Genomic DNA, 13,648 nt, shown 5'->3' with positions numbered 1-13,648 from the left:
GCAGATGTAATTGACACACAATGGAGAATGAACGATATCTCATCCACCTTCCAACCATGAGCAGCCTCTTGAATGTCTTCATCTGAAATTCCATCTTCATGGATCCATCAAGTCTAACAGTCATTGTTACTTTAAGTCTCTTCAATTGAAATGGAGAGGGCGTTCATCAACACCTGGGAAGGCCATTTACATTTTAATGTCTTTCTAGAGACACGGCCAGGCATGAAATTAGTTCCTGTCTGCAAAGAAACCATAAAAAAAGTTGCCAGACCCCTCTGGAGTCCATCTCGTCAAGGTACAGGGTCCATATTCCATGCTAATTTTTAAAAATAGAGTCCATATTGATGCCTGTGCATCTAAAAGTCGCTTTTCATTTCACTGCTGAGCTGCCTAGCTCTAATTTTAAGGTTGTGTTACCACATTCATTTGCATCAGTCGAACGTAAAATGCAAGGGCCACTTGTTAGGCCCCAGGCATCCTGCATTTCAAAGTTAGTGGAGGTGCAGAGGAAGTACCTAGTGCACGCGATGAAAGTATGCCCCATGACCATTTAAGCACTATTAAGTGCTATGGTCCCAGTAGGAAGAGGAAAAACTTCCAATCTGACAGGAAGCTCCGAGACTGGTAGTGCTGCCCCATTCAGCTTCTTACAGCTCTTTCCTTGACTCCATCCGACCCTGGGTTGTGGCAGGATTCCATAGAAAATGTCAAAAAAAGAATGGATTTCTACCTTGGATTTCTACAGCACTTTTCCTGATGCCAGGATATCTAAAAACACTTTAAAATCAATAACGTGCTTCTTGAAGTGATGCAATATAGGAAACGAGGCACCCATTTTACACACAGCAGTGCACACACTGCAACGTGATAAAGACTAGATAATCTTCTTTAGTAATGTTGGTTGATGGATAAATGTTGGCCCAAGACATTGGGAGAACTCCCACAGAACCATAGAAAAGTTACAGCACAGAAGGAGGCCATTCAGTCCATTTTGTCCATGCCAGACCGAGGACACCCAGGTGCTCTCTCTAATCCCACCTTCCTGCACCCGGCCCATAGCCCTGCAGCTTACAGCACTTAAGGTGCAGGGCCAAGTACTTTTTAAAAGAGTTTAAAGTTTCTGCCTCTACCACCAACTTGGGCAGCGAATTCCAGACACCCACTACCCTCTGTGTAAAAAAGTTCTTCCTCATGTCCCCTCTACACCCTCTGCCACTTATCTTGAATCTACATCCCTTGGTTCTAGAATTCTCCATCAAGGGAAACAATTCTATCCTGTCCACTCTATTCCCCTCATAATTTTGTACACCTCAATCAAGTCACCTCTCAGCTTTCTTTGTTCCAAGGAAAATAACCCCAACCTATCCAATCTCTTCTCGTAGCTACACTTTTCTAACCCTGGCAACATTCTTGTAAACCTCCTCTGCACTCTCTCCAGAGCTATTACGTCCTTCCTGTAATGTGGTGACCAGAACTGCACACAATACTCCAGTTATGGTCCCACCAGTGTTTTATACAATTCCAACATTATATCCTTTCTTTTATTTTCTATACCTCTGCCAGTGAAGGAGAGCATGCCATATGCCTTCTTTACAACCTTGTCTACTTGAACTGCTTCCTTCAGGGACCTGTGTACTTGTAAGCCAAGATCTCTCACTTCATCTACCCCTCTTAGTATATTCCCATTTATTTGTAATCCCTGTAACTGTTTGACCTCCCTAAATGTATGACCTCACACTTCTCTGTTAAAATCCATCTGCCACTTTACCGCCCACTCCACCAACCCATCTATATCGTTTTGGAGATTATGGCTATTCTCCACAATATCCACTACTCGGCCAATTTTTGTGTCATCTGCAAATTTCCCAATCTTGCCCCCCACGTTCTTCAAATCGTTAATATATAACACAAACAGCAAGGGTCCCAACGCCACTTGAGACAACTTTCCATTCGCAAGGGCATCCATCAACCATTACCCTTTGTTTCCTGTTACAAAGCCAACCCTTTATCCAGTTTGCCACATTACCCTGAATCACATGGGCTTTTACTTTCCTGACCAATCTGCCATGTGGGACCTTGTCAAATGCTTTGCTAAAATCCATGTACACAACATCAACTGCACTACCTTCATCAACCCTTCTTGTCACTTCCTCAAAGAATTCAAATTTGTGAGGCAAGACCTTCCTTTAACAAATCCATGCTGACCATCCCTGACTAGTCCATGCCTTTCCACATGACAGTTGATCCTATCTCTCAGGATTGAATCTACTAATTTGCTCACCACTGATGTAAGACTAACTGGCCTATAATTGTTTGGCATTTCCTTTGATCCCTTTTTAAACAATGGAACTACATTTGCATTTCTCCAGTCCTCCGGTACCTCCCAAGTATCTAGTGAAGATTGGAAAATCATCCTCAGAGGATCTGCTATCTCCTCCCTGACTTCCTTCAGTAGCCTCGGAAACAATCCATCTGGCCCTGGCGACTTATCAACCCTTCGAGTACTTCCTCTCTCTTTATGACTATCCCATCCAATATCTCGCAGTGTTCCTCCTGGACTACTATATCTACATCCTCCCTTTCCTTTGTAAACATGGAGACAAAATATTCATTCAAAACCCTTCCCACAGCCTCTGCATCTACACACAAGTTTCCATCTTAGTGACAAACCCAACGAGAGGAGATGCAATTCTAGACCTAGTCTTGGGGAACGAAGAAGGGCAAGTGGGTGAAGTGACAGTTGGTGACCATATCAAGGACAGTGATCCCAATTCAGTTAGATTTAGCATTACCATGGAAAAGGACAGAGAGAAGGCAGGAGTAAAAGTCTTGAACTGGGGGAAGGCAAATTTTGCAGAAAGGAGAAGGGACTTGGCTGAGGTGGACTGGACAGCACTGCTGGAGGATAAAACAGTGGAAAACCAGTGGGAAGCACTAAAAAGCAAGATCCTAATTGATACGTCTGATAGGTCCCACTTTTTCCTTAACTAACCTTTTAGCATTAATGTATTGGTAAAACATCTTTGGGTTATCTTTAATTTTACTTGCTAATCTTTTTTCATGACCTCTCTTTGATTTCCTTATTTCCTTTTTTAATTCATCCCTGCATTTCCTATATTCGTCTAGGCTATCTGTAGTGCTTAGTTCTTTGTGCCTATCGTACACTTTCTGTTTGATCTTCCCCTGTATTCCTCTAGACAACCAGGGGGGTCTAGATTTGGCAGTACCACTCTTATTTTTCTTTATGGATTGAGCTTAGAAATAAAAAAGGGGCACTCACACTACTGGGAGTATACTACAGACCCCCCAAATAGTGGCAGTACCACTCTTATTTTTGTAGGGGACATGTCTACTTTGTACAATTAGGATCTCGCTTTTTAGTGCTTCCCAGTGGTTTTCCACTGTTTTATCCTCCAGCAGTGCTGTCCAGTCCACCTCAGCCAAGTCCCTTCTCATTTCTGCAAAATTTGCCTTCCCCCAGTTCAAGACTTTTACTCCTGCCTTATCTCTGTCCTTTTCCATGGTAATGCTAAATCTGACTGAATTGGGATCACTGTCCCCGATATGGTCACCAACTGTCACTTCACCCACTTGCCCTTCTTCGTTCCCCAAGACTAGGTCTAGAATTGCATCTCCTCTCGTTGGGTTTGTCACTAATTGGTTGAAAAAATTTTCCTGGACACACTGCATGAATTTTTCTTCTTCAGTGCCCCTTATATTGTTTGAATTCCAGTTGATATTAGGATAGTTGAAGTCTACTATTATTGCCCTTTTGTTCTTACAAGCAGAACTTTGCCTACATATTTGTTCTTCTATCTCCCTTTCACTATTTGGAGGTCTGTAGTATACTCCCAGAAGTGTGACTGCCCCTTTTTTATTTCTAAGCTCAATCCATAAAGACTCATTTGTTGACCCACTTAGCATATCATCCCTTCTCACAACTGGAATCGATTCCTTAACCATTAGTGCTATCCCCCCCGCCCCTCCATTTTTATCTCCTACTCTAATGTGTCTGATGACTCTATAACCAAGGGTATTTAGCTGCCAGTTTTGTCCCTCCTTTAGCCAGGTCTCCGTTATAGCAATGACATCCTGCTGCTATGTGTCTACCTGTGCCCTTATCTCATCTACCTTGTATGTAATACTCCTTGCATTGAAGTATAAACAGTTTAACCCCATCAACTTCCCTTGCTGGACACTTTGTAAACTTTGCTTCTCCTGTAACTCCATGTCTATCACAACATCCCTAGCTAATGTTCTACCTCCATTTTTCTGATCTGAATCTGACCTATCTGATCCTACTCCTGGGATCCCATCCCCCTGCCACACTAGTTTAAATACTCCCCAACAGAACTAGCAAAAGCCCCTGCAAGGACACTGGTCCCAGCTCTGCCTGGATGCAGTCCATCCAGTTTGTACAGTTCCCACCTTCCCCAGAACCGGTCCCAGTGCCTCAAGAATCTGAATCTCTCCCGGCTACACCATCTCTCCAGCCACGTGTTCATTTGGTCTATTCTCTTATTCCTGCTCTCGGTAGCACGTGGAACTGGGAGTAATCCTGAGATTACTACATTTGAGGTCCTGCATTTTAATTTATCTCCTAACTCCCTGTACTGAGCTTGCAGGTCCTCATCCCTTAGTTTACCTATGTCGTTGGTACCAATACCCCTGCTCTTCTTTGGAATGGCACTTTAGGATCTTTTACCTTCACCTGAGAGGGCAGACAGTTTAACATCTCATCCAAAAGACAGCACCTCCAACAGCAGCACCCCTCAGTACTACACTGGAATGTCAGCCGAATTGACAGGTTCAGGTTTCTGCAGTGTGACACAAACTTTTGACTAGTTAAATCAGGCTGACAAGCATGAGCAGTTAATCCCAATCCTGGTGGCATCCCAAGCAGATAAACCATGGAAAGATCATTAGAGGCAAATCTTTCATCCTAAAATGGTATCACCTCATTCATTTGCATCAGTTGTTTGTTTATACTCACAATGTATGAAGCACCTTCTTCCTACCTGAGCTTTCTAGTCCAGTTAAATTAGGGGCGGGAGGAGGATAGAAGAATGGAGTTTAGAAGAATGAAAGGTGATCTCATTGAAACACACAAGATTCTGAAGGGCTCAATAGAGTAGGCGCTGATTGTTTCCCCTAGTCAGGGAATCTAAAACACACAGGCACAGTCTCAGGATAACAGCCCGATCATTTAAAACTGAGATGAGTTACTTCATTCAGAGGGTTGGTAGTTTTTGAAATTCTCTACCCCAGAGGATTATGAATCCTCCATTTGAATACATTTAAGGCTGGGATAGACCCTTCAGAGAATCAAGGGATATGGAGAGCGAGTGGGAAAGTGGTGTTGAAACTCAAGATCAGATACGATTGTATTGAATGGTGGAGCAGACTCAATGGGCCATATGGTCCACTCCCACTCCTTTTTCTTGTATTCTTATGAATTCCCACACATCCCCACCAATAAACATCCTGGGGGGACCATCAATCAGAACTGGACCAGCCATATAAATACTGTGGCTACAAGAGCAGATCGGAGGCTGAGAATTCTGAGGCGAGTCAGCCATCTACAAGGCACAAGTCATGAGTGTGATGGAATACTCTCCAGTTGCCTGGATGCGACATCTAAGACAAAGCAGTAAGCTTGATTAGCAACCCATACACCAACTTAAATATTCACTCCCTCCAATACCGATACACAGTGGCAGCAGTGTGCATGATATGCAAGATAGACTGCAGCAATTCACTAATGTACGTTCAACAGCCCCTTCCAACCCTGTGATCTCTACCACCTAGAAAGGCAAGGGCAGCAGATGCATGGGAACGCCACCACCTGCAAGTTCCTCTGCAAGCTACACACCGTCCTGACTTGGAGCCATGTCTTCGTTCCTCCACTGTCATTGGGTCAAAATCCTGGAATTTTGTACCTACACCACATGGACTGCAGTGGGTCAAGACGACAGCTTACCATCTTCAAGGTTCATCAGAGATGGGCAATAAATGCTGGCCTTGCCAGCGATACTTACATCCCATGAAAGAATAAAAAAACTGTAGAAAAATTATGAACTTTACCGCTCAATTCCAGGGCAAGGAGTAGCCAGTTTCTTTAAGCTCTTTGCTTCAGAGAGAACGAAGAGGGGGCTTGCAATTTCAGCCCATTTGATAAGAGGATTAGCTTCACAATGTCCCACACTGCACAATATCAGTCCCTGAAACCCACCTCCACATGCACACCCACCACAAACTCCTGTCACAGACCTGCTACCCACACACCAATAAGTCTCTGAAACCACACCCCAACATACACCACTTACTGCTCATCTCTGATATCAACACCCCTCCCCTCATATAGGAGGAGTACTAGATGTCAAACAAGTAGTCTGACAATTTAGAGACAGTGGACATTCATTATGTTAAAGGTGCCAAATTAATGCAGGTTATTGTTGTAGTAAAGAAGTTTCTCCTTAATTCCCTATAAGATTTATTAGTGACTAATTTTGGTATCTCCCAAATGTAAAATTATGTTTTGTGTCTACTGCATTGCAAACTGTACAAAAAGGTTCCAACCACAAAATCAACTTAGTGATTCTAGTCACTAGAAAATGGAACTCACTACCACTTGAGAGTGGTTGAGCCAAATAGCATGGATGCATTTCAGAGGAAGCTAGATAAGTACACAAGAGAGAAAGCAACAGGATATGTTGATAAGGTGAGCTGAAGTAGAGAATGGAGCATAAACACCAGCGTTTCTGTGCTGCAATGTGCAAATAGCAGTGAGCCTGATCATCGCAGTGAAAAGGCATTTACCTCAGAAACCATTCAACAACAGTCCCTCTCCCCAGTAAGCACTCAAAGCCTTTCCCCAATATCTCAGATAGTGGGTATGTATGCACCTGAACACAAAACAGGGATTCCAGTAGAATTCTGCATCTCACCAATCCATAAAGGGGATTTAAAATAAACAATTTGTACATTTTAATGAATGCCACAAAGTTACAAATAACTGCAAAAAATCTCATTAGAACATTAATCAATTGCATGCCTAAGATGACAATAGTGATTTAAAAAACAAAATTTCGTTAGCTCAATTCATGTGTCACAATAGTCTGAACTCCACATATTCTTAGATTGGGATGAGTGATTGACAGAATGACTTGCATTTCTATAGTGACCAATTCTATTTCAGAAAACTTTCACATATTGTGAGTTATTTTGAAGTGCAGATTATGTTGTTACATAGGCAATCTTTCCAGGTCACCTATTTAAAGGCTTCCTTTGAAACCTGCAATTCCTCAGGGCTGTCCCTTGGGAAAAAGACCCATTTCCCTTCCAACATCTGGAAAGCTCTATGGTTGGATGAAGCCATTGGATTCTTAAGAAAATCAGGAGACATGAGGATCGGCCGGAGGGGGGAGGAAGGAATTGAACAATGGATTGCTTTCTCCTGCTCCTATTTCTTAGATTATGTTGCTGGCAGCTTACTTCAGCCTTCTTCCCCCTCAACCAGCTGGGGTTTACAGCTTCCCACCAATTGCTTTGAAACAAAAGTGGGCCATATTAGCTCGGTTTGTAGCCGGTGCTTCACTACATGGTGCTCCTTGACACCCACTGCAGTGAGTGTGAGAATCCACGATACCCATTTCAAGGCTGGTACACAAAAGTGCATTCCCCAAATATTGTTTTTGGTTTCTCCATGTATTGCATTAATAGATGTATAGCGATATGGTCTGAAATTGTACTTCATTTGGATATTATTAGCTGAATCAGATAGATGGACTGAATCAGATGGAATAGTATACTACATACATTCACTGCTCAATATAGCACAGGTGTTGCTCGCTATTCCTCCAATGAGAGGTGAAACAACAGCCCCATCCGCCTGTTTCACTTAGACGTTAGATCTTCAAGCACTAAGTAAAGGATAGGGATATTCTCACAGAATCCTAGGGCCAACATTCCTCCCTCAGCCAACAACACGAAACAAGATAGATTATCAAGTAATTCATCACATTACTGTTTGTGGGATCTTGCTTGGATAAAACAGCTGTTGGTGTTTATCTGCATAAAAATAACTGTCCTTCAAAAGTAAATTGTCTGAAGCCCTTTTGTATGTTTCTCAGGGGCATTACAATTAGGAAGCATGTTTTATTTTACACACTCGATGCAATTTGCCGATTCAATTTGGGACTGTGGCTCAGACACGGGGCTAGAATTCTGTAGGTCAGATTCTGTGATTCATCCTCATCCACCACCAGCCACCCCACCTTGAACGATGTATCACCTAGTTTTTAACACACCTCTAAACACTTTTGTGGTCTGTGGACAGAGGGAAATGTCAGGAGCTGTGTATTATCCCCAATAATCTCAGAAACACTATTATATGCATAACACATAGACTGCTAGCATTACTAGCATCTATACAGTGTGTCTAGTCACAACCTCATTCCGTCCTAAAGTATCTTACAGTCAAATGATCCATTTTTGAGTTATAGTCACTGCTGTAATGTAGGAAACACAACATTCAGTTTGTGCACAGTAAACTCCCACAAACAGCAATGTGCTAATGACCACATAATTTTTTTTATTGAAATATGTTAAAACATTGATCAGGACACCAAGAAGAACTTTCCAGTTCTTTTCTTTACACCCATCTGAGAGGGAAGAGGGGTGCCTCTCTTACCTAAAAGACAGCGAATCAACAACAGTGTTCCCTCAGTGCGTTTCAGACTGGATTCTGTACTCGAGTCTCTGGAATGGGACTTGAACCCACGACCTTTTGACTTAAGGGGCAGGACTGCTATCCACTGAGCCATGGACCTGCCATGAGGTGAAAGGTCTCATTAAAATCACTCCCTGCTAACTCACCTGGTGATAGAGCTTCTGAGGCGCACAGCCTTGAGGCCTGACAGTGTTTCTATAAGTGCAGAATAAAATAAGGGAGTTGCAAGGACCTGGAGTCAAGTGCAGAATAAAATAAGGGAGTTGCAAGGACCTGGAGTCAAGTGCAGAATAAAATAAGGGAGTTGCAAGGACCTGGAGTCAAGTCAGTAGGAACTCAACATTGATGCCAAATTCACAATCCTAAAGTACATGACACTTTTGAGTGTTTTCCACTGTGAAGCAACAATAGGCCTCAATCACAGTCTCAGAGACGCAGTCCTTGCTGCACCATTGGTAGATTTGCAGCTGCACACCTTTGCTCTCCCACGACCCCTGAACGCTTTGCCCCTCTCATTTTATTTACACTCGTCTTGTTCGCCTCCAGCAGCAGCTCGATGTCTTGGATAGTTTGGCCTGTCTGTCTTAGTGCCATCTCTACACTCTGGCCCCCCGCTCCATGGCAGAGGTTGGGGCTTTCTGCAGGTTGGTGAAGGTCAGGATTGGTGTGCGATGGGGGACCGTACTTCAGATGGTTGGAGTTCTCTAGGAGAACTGAAGGCACTTACATTAAAGAAAACGCAAGTTGACCAATTTATCAGAAAAAGAAAAGTGAGAGATCCTGGGTTTTGTTACGGGTGTGTGTTGATGTCAAATATTAAATTATAATTTCTTCTGCTGGACTCATAAATAGAACTTATTTAAAAAGGCAGTTTCAACTGTTAAAACAAAGGCACTGACTGAATGTGGCTGCCACAGGTCATCTGATATTTGGGACTGCAAGCTGGTCAAGCTTCTGGAAGATTGTAAAAGTGGATTACAATGAACATGCCTAGACCATATCCTTGTGGAAAGTTGCACCTGCCCTTGTCAGGGCTTACCCCAAAACAGCAATGACAATAAGGCCTCACTTTCTGTCTCCAGGAAACCAGGTAACAAAGGAGAACTAACAAAACTGATTGTGCACAAGGGAAGTGGTAAGGACCCTTATCTGCTTCTATTGTATGTAAATCGTTTTGATCATGGGAGGTGGATGCTCCTTTGTTAACATGAATAGACTACTGATTGTTTTCCATCGAGTATCAATGGCCAGTCATCAGAGGGCTTGAAAGTCTTTTATTATAAAACTCTGCTGGTTTTGATGTAGTCCAGAGAAGGAGCATTTGAAGGCGACAAAAAGGTGTTTGCCTTTCTCTCTCTCTTTCAACTAAAGTGAACGCTGCCTGCTTACATCAGAATATGGACAGCAGACAAAAGAAATTCCAAAGCAGCATTTCAGAGAATAAAAACAAGCTCTATCACTTTAGGAACTGCCTCTGCCACGAACAACAACAAAGGATTCAATCAGTGAACTCTTTATATCAGTGCCTTTTATCTTTGAATCTTAATTTAGCCAGAAGTTAACCTCCTCTGCTCTGTACACTTGTACCTTTACATATGTGTGCACATGTGTTGTGACAGTCAGGATGTGTGTTTACCTATTTAGTATTTTAATATTTTTACCAGGGTGCATTTATAGCACAATAAAGACTAATCCCTTACTTGTTTATACACAAGAAAGCCTGTTAGACTGAGTTTTTGGAATCAGCACTTAAATAATTAAATACATACGCTGAATTGGCACATTCATTCTTATAAATTTCAAAAAACCCTGTGCAATCAACTGAGGGGTGGGGGAAAAAGGGGAGTCCTTGCACATGTCCTTACCTGGTCACAACAAGGTACATAGACTATATAAGCAAAGGGGTAACGTTAAACCCACAAGAATAATTAGGGTTGCCAACCCTCCAGGATTATCCTGGAGTTTCCAGAAATTGAAAATTCAACTCCAGGACACTCCTGTGAGCAATACCATAGTGTTTCTTTTTTTTTTAAATTTTTTTCATGCTGTTTATTAGTTATAAAAATATTGAGGATGAGGGTTATGTGGGGAAATGGCTGTTTGGCTGAATGTCAAGAAGAATTCAGTTGGCTAACAGAGTCTGTTGGCTTCCCAATTGCCTGTGGGAAGGTGGGCCGATCTGAGGATCGACCTTTCAGGTGTGCAGTGGCAGGAGTATGGGAGCAGGAACTTTGGAATATGAGAGGTCGGCTGATGCAATCTCCAGGAATACTCCCAAGCAGAGTTGGCAACTTTACCAATTGCTGGTTAGTCGCCAAGCTAGATTTTTGCGCTCAGGTTTGAGTTCCTTACCTCAGAAAGAATGTCAAGGTCACAGAGAGGGTGCAGAAGAGATTCAGGAAGAGGATACCAGGGCAGAGAAGCTTTAGTAATGATGAAAGACTAAACCAGACAGACACTAAAATAAAAATCATTCAAGGCTGCTGAGTACAGTTACAGCAGGTGACCATTTTTGAAACAACAGAGACTGTCCTGCGGCCAAACAAACAGTTTTAGGGCATTTCTTTTTTTTAAATCTATTTATTTAAACACATTTTCCCCATTCCAACACCTTTCAGAAATGAACAAAGAGGAAGGTCGGTTCACAGGCCCACCTCAGAGATCCTCACCGCTCTCGCTAATCCTACCGAATCTGGGATCACACACATTGCAGATGCAGAATCAATCTATGCTAAGGGGCCATCACTGTTTCCTGCTCTGTGATGTGCACTGTGCTCCTCGCTTGGACCTTTCCTGTAAACACAGTCACGTGAATTAATCAGTTTGCCAACATGCAAGTTATAGATTCTACTGTCAAGTGACAATGAGAAACTGCAACACGAGAACAGGAGAATGCCTTTCAGTCTATCAAGCCTACTCCTCCCTATCACGGATGATCTATTATTTTGACGCCTTGGTTCCATATCCCTTAATATCCTTAACTAACAAAAAAAATCTATCAATCTCAGTCTTGAAATACTGAACTGACCCCGAACTCAACCAGAGCAGAGAGTTCCATATTCTTTGATCGGCTTAAAAGCTTCGACTGGATCCTTAATTTATATACTGGAAAAAATACAAGCTTAGTCTATGCAACCTACCTTTGTAATTCAATCCCTTGAGCCTCAGTATATCCTGGTGAAGCTCCAATGCGTCCTCTCCGGAGTAATATATCCTTTCTGAAGTGCGATGCCAGGGATTGTGGAAGTGGGCCATTCATGGACCTATGGTGCTCTAACAGACACTGACCAACAATCTACCCAATCTGTACCAGGGTAGAGGATTTTCTCAAGCTTCGTAGTACATATATAAACTGTTTCAAAAGTTGATGTATGTGGTCATTGATTTGTAACATTTGATTGGTTTCTGACTGTTTAATCTCCTATTGGTTGATGATAGTCATATAGAACTTTTCCTTGCTAACCATGTGTCTACTATGTTATTATCATAGATCAACCTGGATCCTGTACACAGTTTCTCTTCATGCCCTGGTTCCCCTTCCTCCTTTACAGCCTCAGCCTGTACTCCTTCCAAAGCACATAACCAACTAAGATAAAGGCAAAATACTGAGGATACTGCAAATCTGAAACAAAAACAAAAAATGCTGGAAAAACTCAGCAGGTCTGACAGCATCTGTGGAGAGAAAATCAGAGTTAATGTTTCAAGTCCGTATGACTCTTCTTTAGAGCTAAAGAGAAGTAAAAATATGATGAAATTTATACTGTTTAAGGGAGGCGGAGCAGATGAAGCTACATAGAAGGTCAGCGACCGAAGGTGTTCCGCAAAGCGGTCACCCAGTTTGCGTTTGGTCTCTCCAATGTAGAGACCGCTTTGGGAGCAACGAATGCAGTAGACTAAATTGAGGGAAGAGCAAGTGAAATGCTGCTTCACCTGAAAGGAATGGTTGGGCCCTTGAACAGTGAGGAGAGGGGAAGTAAAGGGGCAGGTGTTGCACCCTCTGCGGTTGCATGGGAAGGTGCCTTGGGAGGGGATTGAGTGTTGGGGGTGATGGATGAGTGGACCAGAGTTTCCCGGAGGGAACGGTCCCTATGGAATGCCGACAGTGGGGGTGAAGGGAAGATGTGTTTGCTGGTGGCATCATGCTGGAGTTGGCGGAAATGGCAGAGGATGATCCTTTGAATGCAGAGGCTGGTGGGGTGATAAGTGAGGATAAGGGGGACCCTATCATGGTTCTGGGAGGGAGAGGAAGGTGTAAGGACAGAGGCGTGGGAGATGGGTCAGACACAGTTGAGGACCCTGTCAACCACCGTGGCTGGGAAACCTTGGTTAAGATAGAAGGAAGACATGTCAGAAGCACTGTTTTGGAAAGTGGCATCATCAGAACAGATGCGACAGAGGCGAAGGAACTGAGAGAATGGGATGGAGACCTTACAGGAAACGGGGTGTGAGGAGCTGTAGTCGAGGTAGCTGTGGGAGTCGGTGGGCTTGTAATGAATATTGGTAGAAATGGAGACAGAGAGGTCAAGAAAGGGAAGTGTCAGAGATGGGCCATGTGATGGTGATGGAGGGTTGGAAATTGGAAGCAAAATTGATAAATTTTTCCAGGTACGACGAGGGCATGAAGCAGCACAGAAACAGTCATCAATGTACCGAAAAATGAGTTGTGGGAGGGGGCCTGAGTAGGACTGGAACAAGGAATGTTCCACATATCCCATAAAGACACCGGCATAACTGGGGCACATGCGGGTACCCATAGCCACACCTTTTATTTGGAGGAAGTGAGACAAGTTTAAGGAGAATTTTTTCAGTGAGAGAACAAGTTCAGCCAGATGGTGGAGAATGGCGGATTGTTCGGGCCTCTGTTCAAGGAAGAAGCAGAGAGCCCTCAGACTATCCTGATGGGGGATGGAGGTGATT

At 43.2% G+C, this 13,648-nt stretch overlaps 1 protein-coding gene across 2 annotated transcripts in view; it reads right to left on the bottom strand.

The window, feature by feature from the left end:
- Nucleotides 1-665: 665 nt before the first annotated feature.
- Nucleotides 666-13,648, bottom strand: part of c4h5orf34 (chromosome 4 C5orf34 homolog) — a 67,493-nt gene continuing 54,510 nt past the window's right edge. The window contains exon 13 of one of the 2 annotated variants that reach the window (XM_041185567.1): nt 666-768. In XM_041185567.1, the coding sequence (XP_041041501.1) occupies nt 740-768 (29 nt within the window). In that variant the 3' untranslated portion in view covers nt 666-739. Of the gene's footprint in view, nt 769-6,963; nt 9,445-13,648 lie in introns of those variants that run through there. The other variant, XM_041185566.1, reaches the window with a different exon arrangement.

Source organism: Carcharodon carcharias, chromosome 4, assembly GCF_017639515.1.
Source record: "Carcharodon carcharias isolate sCarCar2 chromosome 4, sCarCar2.pri, whole genome shotgun sequence".
Lineage (NCBI taxonomy): Eukaryota > Metazoa > Chordata > Chondrichthyes > Lamniformes > Lamnidae > Carcharodon > Carcharodon carcharias.
Note: the sequence above shows the minus strand (reverse complement) of the source record. Positions and strands in the feature narration are given on the sequence as shown.